Genomic DNA, 22745 nt, shown 5'->3' on the forward strand with positions numbered 1-22745 from the left:
CCCAAATGGAGCTGCTTCTACATACCCCATGAGACTGTGTTGTGTTCATCAGGTGGGATAACCTAAGAGTAAATGTTGAGTTTAGTTTTTGCAAACTAAACTCCTATTTATATGTCACCTGTTGTGAGGCCGGGAGGGGAGGGGCCGAGGCTCGTCAGGACCCGGGCATAGGTAGGTGGAGGCTGGTGTTGGGTCTGATGATAAGGCAGATGGCATTTGGTGGGAAAGGGACCAGAGGATTGACTGACTGCATTTCCGTCCTTCTGTGGATGAGATCAATCTGGAGCTTGGTCTCTAGTCCACCCCTGTCTGTGGGTCAGTGAGAGATACTCTCAGGAACATGGGAAGGAGGTAGGCTATTGCAAAATTCTGAGATTTTTTTTAAGGCAAAAAAAAAAAAGTAAGCAAGCTTTTAGGAAAATTCTTTCATCAGACCTTCACCCTTGCTGCCGGATTCATTCAACAAATATTTATTGAGCACTTTTGATAAGCCACACGTCCTTCTAAGTCCTTGGATGCTTCAAGAGCCCTCCTGCGTTCCAGAAGCTTACATGTTAGGTCTCAGCTTTATTGTTTTTGCCATTGATTTTGCTATCCACCTCTGGTTTATTTCTTCCTTCTGCCTCTAGAGTTGGTAGGCAGCACCTATTCCAGGGATCGGAGCAGATTTCAGCCTTTTTCTCACCAAAATGGCAGAAGAAAAGTCTGCAGGTTCCGTGCTGCATAAGGCAGATAACATCTCTGATTCCAGGTGGAATATCCCCTGTTGATGCAATAGAAGAGAGTTGATATTGAGTTCATGTGGCACAGAGAATAAAAGATGACCCCGGCCCACAGCCCAACTCTGAATATTTACTATATTCCTCCAAAGTTTAGTGTCTTTGGACTCGTTCCAGTTTAACTGAGCTTTGGTTTCTTAGCTTTAAAACAGACCCAATAACGTACACCTCAGAATGTTTCCAGAGGGTGTATATTTTATCCTATATTATTATATCAGGATTCTGAAGCTTCCTGGTGACAGACAGGACTTAGTGCATTAGGGGAAAACAAAGATTTTCAGAGAACAGAGTGGAATAAAGGAGGGGTGGGTCTCGGTCTCTAGGAAAATTGGAAATAGTTCTGATTCTCAGCTTGTGACCCCATTTTTAGTTTCATGTCTTATGATGAAAAGAAGAAAAGAAAACCTTTTTCTTCACCATGACTTGTGAACTTGTAGGTCAAGCACAACTACCCCATATGGAAAGTATTTTCTATTTGTCACAAGAAAAAAAAAGTATAACTATGTGTGGTGACAGACATTGACTAGGCTTCTTGGGGTGGTCATTTCACAATACATACAAATGCGGAATCATTATACTGTATACCTGAAACAAGTATAAGGTCATATGTCAATTCTATCTCAAAAAAAAGAGCTCTTCCTATTTGGGATTGAGAGGGTTGAATGACAGTTCTGATGTCAGGTCTGCAAATGTCACCTACGATGACCATAAAAACCAACAAAAACCAACAAAAACCACAAAATGCCCACAGTGTTGGTCTTGCACCATTTATTTTATTTTATTTTTAAACTTTATTTATTTATTTGTTAGAAGGAGAGAGAGAGAGCACAAGCAGGGGGAGAGGCAGAGGGAGAGGGAGAAGCAGGTTGCCTACAAGCAGGGAGCCCAACACAGGGCTCGATCCCAGATCCTGATATCATGACCTGAGCTGAAGGCAGACGCTTCACTGGCTGAACCACCCAGGAGTCCCAGTATGGCACAATGTAAAAAAACATCCTTGTGCAAGGTCTCAGCAAAAACTGGGGCCTACCCTGGGATCCTGTATCACCTGGGCTCTGCCATGGCTTGGGGAGGACAGCCACATGAAGACATGGGCCCCACACTAATGAAGGTAGAAGAACCACAAGGCTAGGGACCTGGAGATCTGCATTCTAGTCTTACCTCCTCCAGTAGCTAATCTCTCTCCTTGGACAGTTTGTTTAACCAGCAATGCCTCAGTGTTCTCCTGCAGACCTGATCACCCGGGGAGGGGGTGCTGGAGGAACGCTGTCCTCGTCAACAATCACTCACTGCTTGGGCTGTAACTGAGGAGCACCCCGCCATACGCCGTCGCTTTCCCAGGAGCTTGGTGTCCCCTCCCTGTAGAGCACAGGGCCACCATGGAACACGCATCGTCCCTTCCAGCTCTGACATTCGCATAACTGTCATTTCCTCCCGGGAACTTTTCTCAGACTGGGGTGAATGTTTCCTATGCATATCAGAGCTAAGGTGCCCCTTTGTCTTGTGTTAGACGACCCTGATCACCCATATTTCACTTTTTAAAAAACTCTTCACAGAGAAGACCGAAACAGTCCAGAGCTGAGCCCCAGAGGGGTCCACCTGCACCGTTAACAACACACAGACACTCCAGCCCTCCACACGGACACTCATCCCTGGGGTTCCTGCCCTACCTGCCCTGGTCATCTCCAGCAGCTTTCTGCACCAGCCAGGAGACATTTACCTGAGTTCACTTGCACCAGACAGAAGAGGACAGCGAAAAGAAAGAGGGCCTTCATGGTTCAAGGTTCCCTCCAGCTTTCCCAGCCCTCCTGTGAAGAAAAACCAAGCCAACAAAACAGTGGAGTGGAGTACAAAGGACACAAATATGGGACATTTATAGGTTTTTGGGAACACTGATCAGGAATGAGCACATTTATCTGGTCTACTGAGTAAGGCTGTGGGCAGAAGGTACTGGATACTCTTCCTTTCTGCCTAAAAATAGACAAGCTTCTTGGTATTGGGAGAAGCAGGGCTTGACCAGTGGCTAGGTACACCAAAGTTGCCCCGGAAAGAGAACCAACAGCCGTGAGGGGCTCCGTAGAGCAGGTGCTGTGGTGGGTGACATGTGCCAACACGTTTCCTGCCCTCAGGAAGCTTTTGTTGGGGCTGTATGAGCACGTGAATTGGTCACAGGAATACACTCCCCGGTGTCTACACAACAGACGTAGGCCCTTGTGCACCGAGAGACGTGCCCAAGAGCGTTGTTATAGCCCCCTTCACTATAGCTATCAACAGAACACGACCCACGTAGTGGATTCTACCCAGTACTGAAACCAATAAGGCATTTCCCCCACAGCAGTGAACATAGATGCTTACAGCACGGCTGTGCCTCGCAAACATCCTGCATGAAAAAAAAGCCAGACACAACATACGGCATTTTTTGTTTAAACGTGGCAAATCTAATTTATGTTTTAAAAGTCAGGAAGTTGTCTACTTCGGCGGAGGAAGCAAGAAGGTAGAGTCTTCTCTCATTCGACAAAGTTGTCTTGACTGAAAGAGGGGGCAGCCTAGAGGGAGACAAGGGGGAGGCTCTGCAGGGCACTGGGGCCACAGGATGGAACCCACCTCGGGGGATGCCAGGCGAGGCTTTATAAGGAGGATGTCATTAGAGCTGGGCCTGGAAGGACAGCTCTCCACGCAGCTTTATGTAGCAGACGACGCTAAAATGCCCAGTTGCTGTAGCTACTCATTTTGCCCCTATTTGGCTTAGGACCCAGCATCACTTAGGTTTATTTCCCTTAAAATTCACTGACTAAGAAATGAAAAACAAGCTTTCTTCCCATCCCATTCTCCAGACCTTCATGATAGCTGTTGCTAGTTTCCTATCCATCCTTCCAGACATTCTCCATGTGTTCATACACAGAGATGAATCTCTATGCCCCTTCCTGTAGAAGCAGTGACAGACTACACTTCTTACTCTGGACTTGCCTTTTTCATATGATGTACCTTGGAGATTTTTTTAATGAGGTGCATGGAGAACTTCCTCATTTTGTATAAGAGCTGCATATGAGTTCTTTTAGGTGGTCTCCCACCTGACATATGCCATCCACAACACTATCTGACCATGCGTCTTACTCAGACAATGGATTTTGATGAGAAGTCAGGTGCTGGCCCCATATTTCTGGAGGTGAGCAAGGGCACAGGTGAGCAATGTGGGTGGCCAGAAGAGGTGAGGGCCAGGAGTTCACTTTGGACATTCCAGGACCAGAAAGAGGAAACAAAGTGTGGGTTCTGATGAAGGATACCCTGATTCACTGGCTTTTCTGTACCTTATAAAAACACCTGTGAAAATAGGAGTTAAGGAGGAGCCTCAGGGTGGCTCAATCAGTTAAGTGTCAATCTTGGTTTTGGCTCAGGTCATGATCTCAGGGTCATGAGATCAAGCCCCAGATTGGGCTCCACACTCAGCATGGGGTCTGCTTGGGATTCTCTCCCTCTTACTCTCCCTCCCCTTCTGCCCCTCCCCGGAGTCCCCCCTCTCTCTCTCAAAATAAATAAATAAATAAAATCTTTAAAAAAATGTGAAAGTAAGAGTTAAGGAGGAATTATTTGGGAACTAAATGCTCCTTTTCTCTCTTTGCCAACAAAAGTTCACCATATCGGTAACTATGAACTAAGCAATCATAAAATAGGTATCAAGATGTGTATGTGTGTGGGTCAAACAGTCTATGAGAAATCTGTTAAAATTTGAAATTCTTTTTCTCTGGAGCATTTGTTCTGAACACATCTCCAGATTTTCCCATCGTGAAAAAGGCATAAGCATCCCTATTCGATCCTTGAGAAAATTGGCTTCCACGCCAAGAACACATCTTAAGTTTACAACTTCCAATGAATGATTGTAATTCTGAATCCACTTCCATGGATGGAGAAAGTATAGTTATGAGATACAAGAATTACTGTTCCATACAAATTCTAGCATGTATATATCCAAATGTATGGGTTGCTTGTTAAAAGTCACCTTGGTAGGAGAAAACATAAGAAGCATGTTTCGTACTTTCTGTTCTTTCTTGCTAATTAGACTCATCTGGTTTAGAAAAGATTTAAGGTAAACGTGGATGGTATATTTTTTCTAGCAGTCCAGCCAGCACTCAAGTAGTTGTGAGATTAGAGTTTGGAAGTTGTTTTCTGTATAGTTTGGAAATTTTATGAGCTATGTTGGAAAGGTAGCTCACCTGGGAGAGAAGTACATGAACAGTATTATATTAGAATTTATCACCCACTTTTTTCTTTACACACAGATCTGTTATTTCCAAGTCACAGACTCAGATACAACCACTAAGGAAGAATTTTGTGAGTAGTGTTGGAGAATTAGGCATGCCATCCCAATAGAAGACAAACTAGGAAATCAAGCTCATTGAATAATCTCATTATTCTGGTCGTAGGCTCATTGGTTCTTATAATTACAGGGTTGAAAGGAACTAAACCTCAATTTGTCCCAACATGGAAGATAATTATTCTAGTGTGCATTTTATTCATACAGAAGAAGATGGCGTAAGGAGAGACGAAAGATGTCCTTGGGTTTGAAAACATTTCAGAGTGGCAAAATATTTTTATATATTAAAAGAACCTTGATGTATTTCAACAATAATTAGGTAAACAACCTAATTTAAAAATGGGCAGAGGACTTGAATAAACTTTTCTCCAGAGAAGAAATGCAAATGGCTAACAAACACACGGAAGGTATTCAACATCAATAATCATTCAGGAAATGTAATTCGAACCACAGAGACACCACTTCCCAGGAACTAGGATGTCCATTAGAAATAAGAATAATAATAATGACAACAATAGCAAAGTGGTGTTGCTGCCCGATGACTTGTAGAGTTTTTATTTCCAATTTCAGTCTCACCATTTCACTAAATGAGTACTAGATGATTAGAATTTGGCCGCGAATCCCACCCAGCCACCATCCAGGTGGCTCTGAGATAGGGCTCCACTGCTCTCTGGTGAGTGAAGCCATTACTCTTTCCACTTACTTACTTGCCCCATGAGAATGTGCACTCCATTCATGCAGAGGTTTTGTGTGGTTGGTTCTTTACTTTATCTTTAGGACTTAGAACAGTGCTTGTCGTACAATAGGAGCTCAATGGGTAGCTGTTGAATGAATTCACATGTTTTCCAGTAGAGATAGAATTCAAATCAACACAAAACATAAGAAAAAAAAGTGCAAAATAAAGGTACTGGAATATTATTGGGAAGACTAAGCAAGCCATCTATTTTGGGGAAAAGATTCAGTTGCAGGAATCAGACCACAATCCTGTCTCACGTATTAAAAAAAAAACAAAAACAAAAACAAAAAAAATCATAGCATCTACTAATTAGAAACAAGTGTCTCTAAGGACCAAACAGGGTGAAATCGAATGGCAGGCTAAGATAAAAAACAATGAATTGGAAGAGCCAAGAAAAGTTTATGGTGGCAAGGAACATTGATCCTTTGGAAGTTGAATTAATGGCATGAAGGTCAAATTTGAGTTGGCATTCCAGACAGAATTTGAATAAAGACGTGGTAGGAAAGTTATTAGAGAAGGCAAGACACCAAAGAAAGCCAGGTGAGCCAACCTCACGGCCATGTGATCCCTGGGAGGAAAACAGAAAGTTTTCAAAGAAGAAAGGAGGTGGAATGGTGGTTATGGGGGGCTGGAGGGAGGAGGAAATGGGGGTTAATGGTCAACAGGTATTAAGTTTCACTTACTCAAGATGAATAAGCTCTAGAGATCTGCTGTACAACACTGTACCTAGAGGCAAAAATAATGTACCCTTAAAATTTAAGAGGATAGATGTCATGTGAAGTGTTCTTATGACAATACAATTACAAATTTTAAAAGGTGAATTAATTTTTAATGAGAAATGTATAGGGGAAATCAGAAGAAATGATGTGACTCTTACTGAATTATTACTGCATCCTTGCTGAGCACTGGGCTCAATGTTTATATCCCAACAATTGTTAGTGTCTCAATTGTCAAGTTCTCTCCTGCCTCAATATATTTGCAATTGATTTTGACCATATGGCTCACCACTTCTCATATCTTTATTTTTTAAATTAAAAGAAATTACTGATATTTTTCTTTAAAAATTAATTCCATCATAATTAGCATACCGTATTATATTAGTTTCAGGTGTACAATATAGTGATTCAACAATTCCCTACATCACTCTGTGCTCATCATGACAAGTGTACTCTTAATTCCCTTTGCCTGCTTCACCCATCCCCCCACCCACCTCCCCTCTATTTTAAAGAAATAATGTTAAAATACAATTTTGAAATCGTATGTGAATTAGAAAGTTATCAGAATAAGCCATTTAGGAGGGTTTACTAATTTTTCAGATGAAACTAATAAAATGAGAATTACAGTTAAATATGACTAAATGAAATGTTTGAAGAATAGGTGAAAAGAAAAGAAACCCGCCGAAACCGGGCATCCTGCAAAAGAACAAAAGCAGACCTGCCTTGTGTGTTTTATACCACGCGAAATGCCAGATGAGGAATGGCACCTTTGAGATTTTAAGAGGAAAACTGTGTTGCAAGGATTTGGTTTTATGGCTGACATCTTTCATGGGTAAAGGAGAAAATCACCCTGAAATATTCAAGGAATCAGAAAATATTCCATCCAAATGCCATTCTTGAAAAGATGATAACATTTATATTTGTTTCTATGCTACACTGGATTTTTTTTTTTTTTAAGAAAAGGAATGCTAGATGCCAGGTTCTTCCTTTAAATTTGCCAGGTTCAAACCGATTTTCCTGTGTCCTGAGGACCCAAAGCTTGGCTGTGCCCTTTAAAATTAAGGCTCTCTGGCTTTGCAATTCTGTCGATTCTGGAAGTTACATCTCCTGGTGAAAAATGTGGGTTGGCTAGATTTGCCTTTCTGCTCTCCAAGTTGTACTTACATTCATACTCAGGTTTCCTCAAGCCAGACTGCCTTCTTACCTTTTCAGAAGCATTTCTTCCTCCCCGGGTGTCTGTTTTACTACATACTGTGCTTCACGTCTCCTTTTTATTCCTGGAGAAATAAACAGAATTTTCAGCTTCCATTATTCCAGTGAGACAATCTCATGCTCCCCTGAAAATCATAGAGGAGTGTCTTGATTGTCTAATGTAGGACCATTCCCTCCATTCATCAGAAGTTTCGCCAAGTGTGTGGTTCCCAGCAACTTGAATTGGGTCAACACAGCCCTTGGGTTTGGACCAAGGGAAATAATAACCTGGGTCTCCACCACCCGATTTTGGCTAGGGGTAACTGTTTTTACTCTTTGGTTAACCATTCTTAGCACAATATTCCCTTGAAATGATCTTTCCACTGACTTCCTCTTACCCAAAAATCTATGTAGGCCCTTTCTCCTGTGTCTTCCTTTTGTCTTTATTCCTGTAGCTTCAAATAAAGACAAAAGGTGACTGATCAACATAACCAACCTCCTTTCCTCCTAGCTCCGGAAACTCCTTTGGGGCTTTTTTCCCACTGTCCTAACTCAATTCTGTAGTTGATCCTCTATATTACAGCCCCCCGTGCGGCTGACAGTCTCACCAGACCCTTGGCTAAGGGTCGTTTGCCATTTTCCCACAGTCCTACACCAGATTCTTGTCTTGTTTACTTCATAGGACTTTCTTTCTCTTCCAGGCTCAACATAATTCATCACAGGAGAGAGCACCAAGCTCCTGCAATCACACCTCCTTTGTCTGCTGAGGTATTGTACTTGGGTCACTTACCGAATTAGCTCTCAGTTTCCCTTCATTTGGACATTCTAATTTTAATTTTTGTTCTTACAAATACAACTCAGTGATTGTCATCACGAAGAGCTTGGGTTGAGAAGGACATGTTTGCCCACTGCGCCCATCAGGAGTTACACAAAGCAGCAACACAATTATTACTAGGGTCGAGGTTAGGACCCAAGCATCAGCATTCTTTTGGTGAGGGCTATTTCCTCTGCTCACACACCAACATCTAGTGGCATCTGGGGCTCACAGAGTCACATGCCCTCCTGTAGGGACGGACAGTGCCTTCTCCCAGAGCTTGAGCCCCCATCCTGGCCAGGGTCCATCTCTCTGAGGTTGTGGCCAGGAAACATTCTGAGAAACATATGTGTGTTTCTCTTAGAAACGTTCGGTGTCGTGTAAGACAAAAAAAAGTCCACACTTGGACTTTTCTGGCTTCAAGTGAGCTGGGTTAGTGTCCTGGATATGTTATCTGATCACCACCTGATTTGAGTTGGATCGCTTAACTCTGCCCTTAATGTGTCCTACAATGAAATAGAGAACAATAACTGGCCCACTGCAAGTGCCTTGGATAGACAGGGAGGGGGTAGCAATGAATTCTCTAAGGGTGTTCTCGGAGCCCCCAGAGAAAAATAGAGCAGAGTGGAGGCAAATCACAGAAGGAACCCATAGGAAGCAGGCAGAAGAGAGAGAACCAGACTCTGAGGCTTTCCTGCTCTCCCCAAAGCCCCATGCTTAACCCCAGCCTCCACTGATGCACTTAGACCTAACAGAGACATTTAACCAGACCCCTCCGCCTCCTCACTGGGCTCGATGTCCTTTCCCCGCAGCCCGGGTGGATCCAGATCCCTGCTGTTCTCATGGGCAACGCTAATGGTAGTCGTCCAGTCCCTGCAGTTTTTTGGTCTGTCAAGAAAGAGGCAGACACCGGGTTAATGATCTCAGTTTCCCTTCATTTGGACATACTAATTTTAATTTTTGTTCTTATGACTAGGGGACTCCCTGGGTCCAGGAAGGTGATTTCCTCTGACCCAAGAGATAAGCCGAGTCAGTCCAAGCCTGAAGGCTATGGTGACCCCCACATGTGAGGACAGGTAGAAAAAACTCGGCATGGCTGTTATTAAAGGCATAGGAAGCCAAGTCATAGGATTTGGTTGACCGAGCCTGCCCACCCGGTGCCTACCCCAGCAGACCTGGGGTGTTGAGGAGAAAATAGATTCCTCGATGAAGGGGCACTCGGAGGGGGGTGGATGGGTCACAGGGATCAAAGCTCATGGAAGGTCCAGGGTGCAGTGGGAGGCAGGACACTGTGTGTGCAAGGTGGGCGTGGACAGCAGAAATGGAGGCAGCCAGGCGTGGTATGACTGGCCTGTAATGACCTAAAGCAATTGCTAGCTCAAGGGTCTCTTCCCACCAGGGGTACAGCTGGTGTCCATAAAGCCTTGCCATCCTCAGGGTTCTGCACGAAGCAGGCTTCTGTGAAAAGTACAACACAAGTGTAACCAACAGTGCTGCTGACTTGGACCTTGCCTGGAGAGCCCACAGTGCTCATTCCCTGGTCTCCAAGCAGGACTGCAAAAATTGCTGTAGGTGGTAGAAAAATATCAGTTGTTACCTGATTCTTATGAATCCCAAAGTTGGTTCCAGAATCTCTCTGAGGAAGTTGTTTTAATGTTTTATAGTCTTAAAACCCAGAAGTTCTTCCTTATGTTAGATTTAGGACTTTCTTGGTGCAATGTCTTTGTCTATAATCAAAGTACGTCTTTGTACATATATACATACATATTTATCCTTAGGTACATTTATCTTATCTTTTTAAATGTATATATAAATTTAAGAGTTATGCAATAACTTGACAGGGTATTTTCAAAGATAAAATAATTAAAAATCACCAATAATCTTAATGTTGTAGCCTAAAATCCTTTTTATTTTTTGCTTTTGGACATACTTTTCACAATTAATTTTACATCAGATATATGAACATTTGTCTCTTGAATTTTCTAAGAGAAAATTGTCTTGAAATCTTTATCTTATTTTAAGACATTTATTTAATGATTTTTACTTGCTTTTCTGTTTATTATACCTAAGGGATATATATATATATTTTTTTAAACATTTTTATTTATTTATTTGAGAGAGAGAGAATGAGAGTAGAGAGCACGAGAGGGAAGAGGGTCAGAGGGAGAAGCAGACTCCCCACTGAGCAGGGAGCCCGATGATGTGGGACTCGATCCCGGGACTCCAGGATCACGACCCGAGCCGAAGGCAGTCGCCCAACCAACTGAGCCACCCAGGTGCCCACCTAAGGGATATATATTATATATCCTATTAAGTAGATATACCATAGCTTGCTAAGATAACTGTTCTAGTTTGAACATTTAGATTTTTTTCAAAAAGTTTCTCAAAATACTTTTGTTATTTCCTGAGGACGATTACCTTTATTTTTTAATGGAGGTAAAAACTCTTAACATGAGATTTAGCCTGTTAAGAAATGTTTAAGTGCACGATACAGTATTTCAACCATAGACACAATATTGTACCACAGATTGCTCGAACTTAAACATCTTGCTTGCATAACCGTAAATTTGCACCCACTGAAGACTGGTCATTTCTGAGAAGCAGAATAACTGAGCCAAAGAGCACAAGTATCTCCTCTCTTGCATACATAATAAAAAAAATTACTTCCCAAAGAAGTTACGTAAATTGGCAATACTTCTGGTTTTATATGTTAGTACTGGTTTTCACCATGCCTTCATTACCCCTTAAATATCAGCCTTGCATGAGTATGTCTGTGTGTGGCCCATTTATCCAGAAAGAAGCCTGGGAAGGCAGCATTCCTGAAGGAGGTCTATTTATGCACCTAGTTTTGTCTGTCTGAGCTACAGAAGCTTGATTATAACCCAGATAGATACCCATACATAGCAATAGCACAAAAGTTTAATTTTTTTAGAACATAGCATCTCCTTTATTTTCTTTTCTATTTTTTTTCTAATTTTAATGTAATTTATTTATTTTTAAATTTTATTTTATTATGTTATGGTAATTACCATACATTACATCATTAGTTTTTGATGTAGTGTTCCATGATTCATTATTTGCATATAACACCCAGTGCTCCATGCAGTACATGCCCTCTTTAATACCCATCACCAGGCTAACCCATCCCCCCACCCCCCCTCTCCTCTAGAACCCTCAGTTTGTTTCTCAGAAGGGAGCAGCCAATTATATAAGCCAATTAATAACAAAATCAAAGAAACACATAGACAACAATACAACACAATAATGGTAGGAGACTTTAACATCCCCCCTCACTGAAATGGACAGATCATCTAAGCAAAAGATCAACGAGGAAATAAAGACTTTAAATGACACACTGGACCACATGGACTTCACAGATATATTCAGAACATTCCATCCCAAAGCAACGGAATACACATTCTTCTCTAGTGCCCATGGGACATTCTCCAGAATAGATCACATCCTAGGTCACAAATCAGGTCTCAACCGGTACCAAAAGATTGAGATCATTCCCTGCATATTTTTGGCCCACAATGCTTTGAAACTAGAATTCAATCACAAGAGGAAAGATGGAAAGAACTCAAATACATGGAGGCTAAAGAGCATCCTACTAAACAATGAATGGGTCAACCAGGAAATTAAAGAAGAATCAAAAACATTCATGGAAACAAATGAAAATAAAAACACAACTGTTCAAAATCTTTGGGATGCAGCAAAAGCGGTCCTAAGAGGAAAGTCTATAGCAATACAAGCCTTTCTCAAGAAACAAAAAAGGTCTCAAATATACAACCTAACCCTACCCCTAAAGGAGCTGGAGAAAGAACAGCAAATAAAGCCTAAACCCAGCAGGAGAAGAGAAATAATAAAGATCCTTACTTTATTGAGATATCATCAGTATCAGAAGTGATGATCTTTTTTCTCTTTTTTTTCCCAGTTTTATTGAGATATAATTGATGTACAGCACAGTAATATAAGTTTAAGGTGTACAGTATAATGATTTGACTTGCATAGTATCATAAACTAATTACCACAGGTTTAGTTAACATCCATCATCTCATATAGATACAAAAAATGAGAAAGAAAAGAAAAAAATGAATTTTTCCTTGTGATGAGCAGAGAGGATTTGTAACTCAGGAAAGCTAAAGAAGGATGTAGAGAGAGTGATGGGCTCAAAAGTTTGTAACATGTTATTTTACGAAAAGATCTTGAGCCTAAAAATAATCACCACTTATACATATTTCATAGCAAATTCCACTATTTCTTCACTGTGGATCTATGAAGAGATCCCTGAAACTGCTTTTGAGTAGGGATGCTCGACATTGAGCTCAACATGCTCAAAATTCTAAGATAAACAGCAGAGGGGTTCTGTTCATGGAACACATCCCGCACTTCTTACTTAGTCAAGGAAACCTCTATCGCCGGTCTGCTGGGAGAGTAGGGGTTAACAGTTGGTATGAAATGACCATAAGTTTAAGGAGAATGAGAATTTTAACAAAGTAGGAGAGACTGAACTGGACTGGAGTAGGTACCATTTCAATGGAGAAAATGTAGAGAATTTTTTTTTTTTAGAGTTAATGTGTATTTATTCTTGATGAAATTTGAGAAGATGCAGTTTGATCAATAAGATGAGAACAGGATCCTATGAGAAAAGCATACTTCGAGAGAAAGAAAGACTATTTGCAAAAATAGGAATATTTAAAAATAAGTGAAAATCTAATATCTGAACCTGAAAAATCCCCAAAGAGTGAAAAATAGAAAGGCAATATCAAAGGAGAGATTGGTGATCTAAAAAAAAAAAAAAATTACAAATTGAAAGTTGAGAGCAAAAATGGAAAGGCATGGAAATTATGAGCAAAAGATGATAGATGAGGAAGATGGTACAAGGACAATGAGGGTTTAAGCAGTTGGTATTCCAGAAAGAGAGAAGGGAAGTAAGGAAGCAAAGAATACCTAAGGTTAAATATTGCACCTATGAGAAGAAAATGAATCTATAGATAAAAATGAAGTGGTAACCCAACAAAATTATTAAAGCATACAGAAGAGAAAACATGACCAATAAACAAATGAAAAAATGCTCAACCACACAGTAATCAGGGTTTACCTGATTCCAGAATTGAGTCTCCATTTTTCACCCATCAGAGTGAAAAGAATTAGTTAATTTTGATAATATCAGAAATTGAAGAGTGTGGAGAAACAGGTATTTTAATACATTTCTAATGGGAATATGAAAGGACATTCATTCTCTAAAGGGCAATTTGTACGTACTAAGATTTTAAACACACACACTCTCCAGCTTAACCCTGCCATTTCTCAGTACCAAACACATTCTCTTAAAGACAACCAGGATGAAATGCTTATAGCATTGTTGTGTGTAATGTCAGAACAAAGACTAGCAACCTGTCAACAGGGGAGTGATAAGGTAGGTATGGTGCATCCATACAATGGAATATTATACAGCCAGTAAAACGAAAAGGGTGATATGACATACACTTGCATATAGGGATCTCATAGATGTCATTTTAAAAAAAGATTTATTTTATTTATTTTAGAGAGAGAGAACACATGCAAGCGTGAGTGGGCAGAGGGAGAGGGAGAGAAGCAGACTGCCTGCTGAGCCAGGAGCCCAATGCGGGGCTCAATACCAGGACCCCAGGATCATGACCTGAGCCAAAATCTAGAGTTGGAGGCTTAATCGACTGAGCCACCCAGGTGCCCCTCATAGATGTTGTTTTAAGTCAAAAGTGAAAGTTACAGTTAACATGCCATTTTCCTGGTGACCGCTGAGCAGAGTTTCCCTAAATTTGCTCTTTGGTGCTTGGGATACGTGTAATGGAAGTGAAATGTGATCGAGTTTGGTTAATGGAAGGCAAATTCTGAAACCGAGACACAACGAAGCAGGGATGCAAATGGGTGATGTCTGCCCACCCCGTCCTGCTGGATGCCGCCTCCTCTGCCTTGTTTCCCATGGCTCAGGAGTTGTGGGGTTGCTGGTGAGGAGGGACCATGCGAATGATTCCTCGTTTGAGAAAACGGGCAGACCAGAGGGGGCACTCACTGTCTGGGGCCCCGTTTCCTGTTCCACCCGTCGAAGAAACTCCACTCCAACAAGAGCTCAGTGGGCCCCTGCTCCTACAGCTGCAGGAGACCGCGTGCCCTGCTCCACGGAGGTTAGGGTCCTCTCTCCCGGCAGAGCCGCCGTGGTCCTGTCCTCCAACCCTACCTCGTTCGGGGCTGCCGTCTTACTGATGAGGCGTGGAGTATTCTCGACCCTCACTTACGTTTCCTGCAAGGGTTCTTGTACGTGGAGGCCTGTCTCCCGTTGTCTCCCAGCTTACAATATTCTATGAAACCACACGAGGACCCAGGGTCTGTTTATCTAGATTGATTTTTGTTGGTGGGTTACTTTTGAAAAGCAAATGTTGTTGGAGGTCCTCCCTGTCCTTCAAGATCTGAGTAAAATCGGGAATTTCATAGGTTTATTAGCTCTAGGCTAGATGGTGGAAGGAAGGCCTATGTAGTTGCCTGTTACCACAAAGCGTGACTCTGTTTGGGGTTCTTGCTCCTACCATCCTTGGGACGGTTCCTGTAGTCCTCCAGGTTTTCCATTCTAGTCACAGAATATGTGTCCACCGCGATCCTCCCCAGGACCACATTAGAAATACGAAGGCAGAGTGTCGGAGCCGCTGCCGCCAAGTCTGGATCCAACCTCGAGAGGCGCTGACGCCCGCCTGCCCGCCCGACGTGCACTCCCAATTCCTTTTGGTTCTAAGTCCAAAATGGCAACTCTCAAAGATCAGCTGATTCAGAATCTTCTTAAGGAAGAACATGCCTCCCAGAATAAGATGACAGCTGTTGGGGTTGGTTCTGTTGGCATGGCTTGTGCCAACTGTATCTTAATGAAGGACTTGGCAGATGAACTTGCTCTTGTTGATGTCATGGGAGACAAACTGAAGGGAGAGATGATGGATCTCCAGCACAGCACAGCAGCCTTTTCCTTAGAACATCAAAAATTGTCCAATGTGCCTGTATGGAGTGGAGTAAACGTTGCTGGTGTCTCTCTGAAGAATCTGCACCCTGACTTAGGCACTGATGCAGTTAAGGAACAGTGGGAAGAGATTCACAAACAGGTGGTTGACAGTGCCTATGAGGTGATCAAACTGAAAGGCTACACTTCCTGGGCCATTGGACTGTCTGTGGCAGATTTAGCAGAAGGTATAATGAAGAATCTTAGGCGGGTGCATCCAATTTCCACCATGATTAAGGGTCTCTATGGAATTAAAGATGATGTCTTCCTTAGTGTTCCTTGCATCTTGGGACAGAATGGAATTTCTGATGTTGTGAAGGTGACCCTGGCTCCTGAGGAGGAGACCCGTTTGAAGAAGAGTGCAGATACACTTTGGGGGATCCAAAAGGAGCTGCAGTTTTAAAGTTTTCTAATGTTCCACTTCACTGTCTAGACAGGACTTTAGTTGGAGTTTGTGTATATTGTCCTTATTATCTGATCTGTTACTCGAGTAATATTAAAATGGCCTAAGAAAAAACATCCGTTTCCTAAAGTTCCAAATAGGAATGGTTCACCAAACCCTGCAGCTGTATCCTGATGCTGGATGATACCTGGCTTTGTAGCCCTAAATTGGTTAACGTAAGTTAGCTCCACCATCTCAGAGACATCACTACCAATACCGCATAGTTGTAGTTGCTCTTCACACCAGATGTGCGTCTACTGTGTGTTCTGTCAATTCTGGTTCCTTCCTCCAACACCCGACATGCCTAGTCCATCTTTTCCAGTCAGTCACGTCCTGGGATCCAATGTATAAATTCAGTATAGCGTGTATTGTGCATCACTGTTCTACAGGATCTTATTATATGGCCATATAATGTAAAAAGACAATGGAACCAACTATCCTAAGTGTCATACCAACTAAAATACCAAATACATTTTGAAGAGTGGAGAAAAAAAAAAAAGAAATACAAGGCAAAGCTTGGCACTGAGACTTGAAAGTGGTAGGATATGTAAATATGGCATCTAACGTCTCTGGACGGAAAACAGTTCCCTTGGCAGATTAGCCAAGCCAGGACTACTCATGAGACAGAGCAGACTCCGCTGAACACCGCAGGACAGGAAAGGGCCTGAGACGCCCCCCACAACAGAAAGCCCTCTCCCCCAGTGACTCTCTGTCTTCATTCTTACACTCACTCACAAATACTCACTGAGCAGGTATTATGTCTAAGACGTGCCAAGCTCTTCAGTGTGGCAGTGAAGGGTCCGGGGGGCTCCCTCGGCTCATGGCGGGCAGCTCGTTGTCTGGGCGTTAGACGTGTGACAGTCCTGCTGTTACCTCCCTGTGGTCCTGATAAGGACAGCGAGGGCAACAGTGGGGTCTGCCCTGGTCTTGGGGTGCCGTTCCGGATGCAAGCATTCTAACCTGCCTCTGAAAATGAGTATATCAGAGGAAGGGGTGGTGGCAGCGCAGGAGGAATCCAAAGCAGAAGCTCAGCTTGTGCCAAGGGTGACTGGGGGAGGTCACGTGGCACTTGAGAAATGAAAGGCCACCATTCCCGGGACTCAGAACATCAGAGGAGAGGGAACATCGGAGAACAATGGACTCAGGAGGCCAAGCTACATATGGATCTGGGGCTTTCTGCTAGGACAAGCTATCGCCCCCGCCTCCCCTCTTGCTTTCATACCCCAAATCCAACGTTAGCTCATACCTCACCTTGTGCAGCATGTGATGCCTTATCACCTCCATGGCCCAGCCACTCTTGTCTCTCACCTGGATTGCTGCAAGACCCTCCGAACGAGTTTCCTGCTTCTGCCTTATCCCCTCCTCTACCCTCAACACAGAACCCTTCCTTTCCTGGACTACCCACCGTCCATTCCACCAAACGCTCCCCGTGCTCATCTTCTGGGACGGAGGCTGCTTCATGCCATTTACGTCCCCTCTCAGAGCCCCACGGTGTCCCGCAGAGGCTCCCCTTGTTCTGTACCTCCCTGAACCATTAGCATCGCTCAGCGTGGTCCCTCTGCTGCCCCAAGAGCTGCCCCTGCACCATAGGTTGCAAGTTTTCCACTCTGATTTCTTGTCTCTGCGTCTCTCCTGGAATCCGTGTCAGTCCCGTTAAGTCCCCGCTGGACACCATGGATGCCTCAGGCTTTCCAGTGCAACGTGTCCAGAGCCAGTCTGGTCCCTCCTGCTCGTCCTCGTCCCGTGTGTACTGCATCAGTTAACACAGTTCTTTTCTGCCCCATGCCCTTCCTTCCTCTCTGTCACCAGACCTGTGACCTCCACATCCTTGCGGCGCCCCCTTCCTCACCATGATCTCCACTTTGGTCGCCGAATGGCTATCCCTGGACTTGCCCTGTTGCTGTCAGCTCTTACTTGTGTTCCTGCCTCTGATCTCACCCATTTCCAATCCATCCCCAGTACTTTCGTTAGAAGGAACCTTCTAAAATTGAAAATATGACGATGTCACTCCCCTGGAGCGCCTGATAACCTCCTCTTGCTTAGCAGCCTGAGGTCTTGAGCATAATATTTGTTTTCTTTGACAACTTCACACCATTTTCCTACACCCTCCTCATTTGACACTTCGAGTTCATCCCTCTCTTTTGCAGTGACACTGAACTCACCATTTGTTCAGCACACGCATTCTTTCATGTCTCCTCCACGCCTTTCTGCAAACCGTACCCTTTGCCTACGAATCTCTGCCTCTCTCTTTCAGTGAACATACTCCTACTTATCCTCCGAAACCCTGCTCACATTTCCCCAGGAATCCTTTCTTACATCTCTTGTATTTATCCGCGCCACTGATTGCCTTGGATATATGCACATTCTAAAATATGTGGCATTTTATTGTTTTTATTTCTTTGGGTGTTTTTTCCTCCCACATATTCATGTTTCCAATTTGTTACATTTCTCAGTGCCTAGGGAAAAAAATAGGTACTCAAAAAATATTTTTCAAACAACAGAAGGAATTACTTGAATACTTTCCTGTGAAAGTTTATTACATTAAAAGCTGTGTGATTTTTGAAGATTCTGTCCATCTCAGGCCAAGTCACTTTCTCCACAGTCAGGTAGAGCTGGTTTTCTTTTCTTTTGCTACTACAGAATGTCCAGACTGTCCAGATCAAATGATAGCACCCCAGCAACTCCGTCCTTGGCTCTTCTCCAAAAACACCTGTGTCTGGGTCGGTGCTTTGACCCCTGGAGAGCAGGCAGGTGGACCAAGCTTTGGATTCTATGTCAACAACCTCAGTTCTGATGCAAACAGCAGACATATTTTTTTTTAAAGCAGTAGCCTACTTGTGTTTCCATATAATTACAATATTCTTGACAATAGCCTTCACTTTTCTTGCAGTCGACAACTTTGAAATCCGGTTCGGGTTCTGTATAAAGAAATATCCAACATTATTGTCTTAAGACCATCTCGAGAATTGGACGGGGGTTATTTTAGCCCAAAGGGATAGGGTGCAGGACGGCAATAAGGAGTTTGTAAATGAGCGTTCATTTTTCCCTGGGGCCATCCTGATGGCATAAAAACCAGATCCTTGATTCTGGCTTAAAAGTCACCTTTACTTTCCCTGAAAAAACCAGCTGCCAATTCCGAGGCAGTTGGGAAGAGAAACAGTAATAGATGTGTTACAATATAAATGTTCCACTTAAGCCAATTGAGGATGCTGTATAAGGGGACCCATCAGGGCTCTGTGAGGCCCACTGGGTGGGCCACCAAATACGTACATAAGTGGGATGGTCCTCCGAGGAAGGAGGATTAGGGCTGAGCCATCTCTGTAAGGGAGATGACGGGTAGCCGAGGGCAGATTTTAAAGAGTGAAAAAGATTTCTTTTTTCCCCTCATTCTGAGGGAGCCCCTGGAAGGCTATTTGGCGCCTCAGAGATGTGCCAGTTTGCGTGAGCAATGTGAAATTGGTACCTCACTTTGCAATTCAAGTACAAAGATTATTAAACATGAATTCTTGTCTTAAATTCTATATTATGAAGACAGTTGATAGAAAAGGCAAGGAGCAAGTGTTAAAACAAAGAAAAAAATAGATGAACACAATGAAAGCAGAGACACAATATCAGAAAATGAGTGGTAAGTGCCTCTCTGGGGAAACCTTCGGATAGACCCCAAACCAAGGCTGCTCTGGTCATCATAAGCTCTGCCACTGACCTGAGATGTGACCTTCAGACAGATTAAATTGCGTTCAGTTAGCCAGCACATAGTACATCATGAGTTTCGGATGGAGGGTTCAACAATCCATTAGTTGCTTATAACACCCAGTGCTCATCACCACATGCGCCCTCATTAATGCCCATCACCCAGCTACCGCAACCCCCCATCCCCTAAATTTGTTGTCCTGAATCGGAGGAGTTATTTCAAATCTCCTCAACTCCCTCATGAATCAAATGGGAATAATAACCCTGTCTCAGAGATTTGCTATTAGAATAAATGACACATGCCTCGTATTGTTTATATTTGTTGTACAATCACGGTATTTTCTTTTTTTCTTCCCTTGGGAGGAGAACCCAGACTAGTGAGTCCTTGGGAACCGAGGGCCACCTCCAAAGGGATCAAAGTGAAGAGAGGACAATGGGAGGAATAATATGGCAGGATTTGAACTCCTGGCTTCCCTCTGCCAACGCCCTCGTGTGTATTCCCTGCTCTTGCCCACTGAGCGCCCAGCCTCCTGTTCCTTGTTTCGGGGTCGGGAATGGGTTTGGAATTAAGGAAACATCTTGGAATGACTGTCTCCTCTAGGTCCTTATGGACTGGAAGCTGGCTCCCCATGGGTGTTCAGGACCCACCAGAAAAGTGGCTGAGGGCATCTTGGTTTTGTTATTCCAGTGGCCCGTCCTCTGCACCTGCACCTGGGGCATTCCCTGCATGGTAATTGCTCACCTGGCATTTAGCAAGTATTCATCAAATTCCTGAAGGCCCAGGGAGTGGGGCTCCAACCTGGCAGGAGGAGGGTGTCTTGCTCAATATCATCTCCTCTGGCTCTCCGGGGAGGCTGAAGTCAGGGGTTATAGAAGTGCCTCTTTGTCCATCACACTCCCAAGGCTCACAGGGCCCTCAGTCATCTGTCAGACCCCATGACCTTTTTGACAGGTGGGGCAGCCTGAGCCGTCTACCTACTGTCTTCATAAACACAGCCCACCCTTAACTCAACCACTGTTTGGCCTTCCCCCACCTGCACAGACACCTTCCCGTCTATTCATTCACGAAACATTTCCAGAGTGGACGGACTTGTCACAACTTTTTTTTTTTTTTTTTCACTCACCCGGGTAAGGGGGAGTGCGTGGTAAGAGGTAGCGTTTTTCTTGGTGGTGTAGCAAGGGAGACCCGTTCTTGCCTTGTGCAGAAGACTCTTCCCTGGATTGTCTCGGACCCTCAGTGCCTTGGCGGTTAACATTTCCGGCTCTGGATAGTCCTGTTTCACAATAAATACACAGCAAAGCATTTTCAGAGTTCTCTCTCGAGCAGACCCATGAGGAATCTGTGCATCGCTCCAGGGGGCGAGTGAAAGCAGAGGGTCGAGAGGATATGGGGGTTGCTGCTCAGTGGGTATAAAATTTCAGTCCTGCAACATGGCTGCATTCCAGAGATGTGCTGTAAAACACAGTGCCTACACGCAACAGTGTGGTATTGTGAACTTTAAGGTTTGTTAAGAGGGTAGATCTTTTGCTAAGTGTTCTTATCGCACACACACAAAATACCACCAGAAAGGGACACAAGGAAACTTTGGGCGGTGTTGCATGTGGCTATGCCCTGTAGCCATGGTACCATGGTTGTTTGCAAACATCCAAACTCATCACATGGTCATTTTTTTGGTGTAATGATTATACCCCCATAAAGCTGTAAGGAAAAAGAACGGGACGGAATGGGTTGGAAGGGGGGCGAATGTTATTTGTGTTTGTGTGTGGGGGGGAGTAGGGCGAGGGAGATGGAGGGAGGTGAGTGATGACCAAGAAGGGTGGGCAGTGGAGCCTGAGTACTTCAATGGAAGTCAAGCTGAGCATCCCCTAGGGTGTCAATATAGTTGTTGAGACTCCCTAACATTCAAGGTCCTTTGTGATGCAGGCTGTCCTCCTTTATAAGGAGTAGGTGAATATTAACAGGATAAGAACGTGTAGTCTAGGTTGGGACCTGTCTTCTGGGGAACCAGTGCCATCAGCGTATTCAAAGTGTCCCTTACAAACCCAGCCCAGAGGCTCCTGCCCCAAAACCCCACCAGGAAATGCACTTGCGGGGCCTAGTACCTCCCTGCCTGGCCTGGACGCCCAGCCTGGACATGGCCATTATGGAGAGACCCTGGCCTCAGTACCGGGCCACATTTCTGATTTACCTGGACACATCAGGGTCACCAGGAGAAGGCTGACGAACGGAGAGAGGGACGGCTTCATGTCGCAGAGGGGACTGCCAACCGAGACGGTGCTGGCGGGCAGACAGCAGGGCTCCCTTTATAGCCCTGAGCTGCAGGGAGGGGGCCTGCAGCAGGGGAAGAGAGGCATTCCAGAATAATCTCTGGGTCACAGACGACACACGCAGACACAGTATTCTCCCACCACTAGCTAGCGGAACAAACATTTAAGCCATTTTCCTCAGGAAGTAAGTATCATGCCTGAATGCCCCGGGTGGGTTTGGTGAATAAGAAATGACAGGGCAAGGGAAGAGGAGCAGAAACAGGGAAGAGAGGGTGCAAAACAGGCATCATTAACCAAAAAAGCACCGTTCCCTCAAGTGCTTGTTGGACCGCTGCTAGGTGCTGACATGGCGACCTAAGGCGGGCCGCCAGAGCATTTCTGTACTGTCCTCTGGGTGCATATATTTTGGTGTAAAATATCATGCAGGAAGACATCGAACATGTCGGGGACGACCCGACTCACGCAACTGTCATTTCCTGAAGTTCCAGAGTCACTCCAGATGTCATTTCGGTTCTTTCTCCCCGCTAACCTCTCCCCCTGTTTCGCAACCTCCTCTGCTTCTCTTTCATCTCCTTTTAATCCTCCCTTTTTGATTTTAATTAATCTGACTCCCTTCATGTTCCTCTCAGATGCCTGGCTATTGCTGCCCTTGGGTCCAAATCAATGATGCTTAAAAAAAATACCTGTAATTGATGCAGAGTTTTCTCTTCTGGTAATAACTAAGCAAAAGTTTCTTCTCCTTCCTCCTCCTCCTTGTCTTTTTCTTCTTCTTC

At 43.9% G+C, this 22745-nt stretch overlaps 2 protein-coding genes across 2 annotated transcripts; both read right to left on the bottom strand.

Moving 5' to 3' along the window:
• Positions 1-554: 554 nt before the first annotated feature.
• On the bottom strand, positions 555-2554 carry SPAG11B (sperm associated antigen 11B). The gene is made up of 2 exons (XM_025886183.2): positions 2500-2554; positions 555-763 (listed from the first exon to the last, which is right to left on the bottom strand). The coding sequence occupies exons 1-2, from the start codon at positions 2552-2554 to the stop codon at positions 555-557; spliced, it is 264 nt and encodes an 87-aa protein (XP_025741968.2).
• Positions 2555-18400: 15846 nt separating this feature from the next.
• Positions 18401-22008, bottom strand: LOC112834712 (sperm-associated antigen 11B-like). Its single transcript, XM_025886182.2, has 3 exons — positions 21894-22008; positions 20829-20978; positions 18401-18932 (listed from the first exon to the last, which is right to left on the bottom strand). Exons 1-3 carry the CDS (start codon positions 21949-21951, stop codon positions 18799-18801), a joined length of 342 nt encoding a protein of 113 aa, XP_025741967.1. The 5' UTR covers positions 21952-22008; the 3' UTR covers positions 18401-18798.
• Positions 22009-22745: the final 737 nt, after the last annotated feature.

Source organism: Callorhinus ursinus, unplaced genomic scaffold, assembly GCF_003265705.2.
Source record: "Callorhinus ursinus isolate GAN/ISIS: 27379988/994484 unplaced genomic scaffold, GSC_fseal_2.0 scaffold17, whole genome shotgun sequence".
Classification (NCBI taxonomy): Eukaryota; Metazoa; Chordata; class Mammalia; order Carnivora; family Otariidae; genus Callorhinus; species Callorhinus ursinus.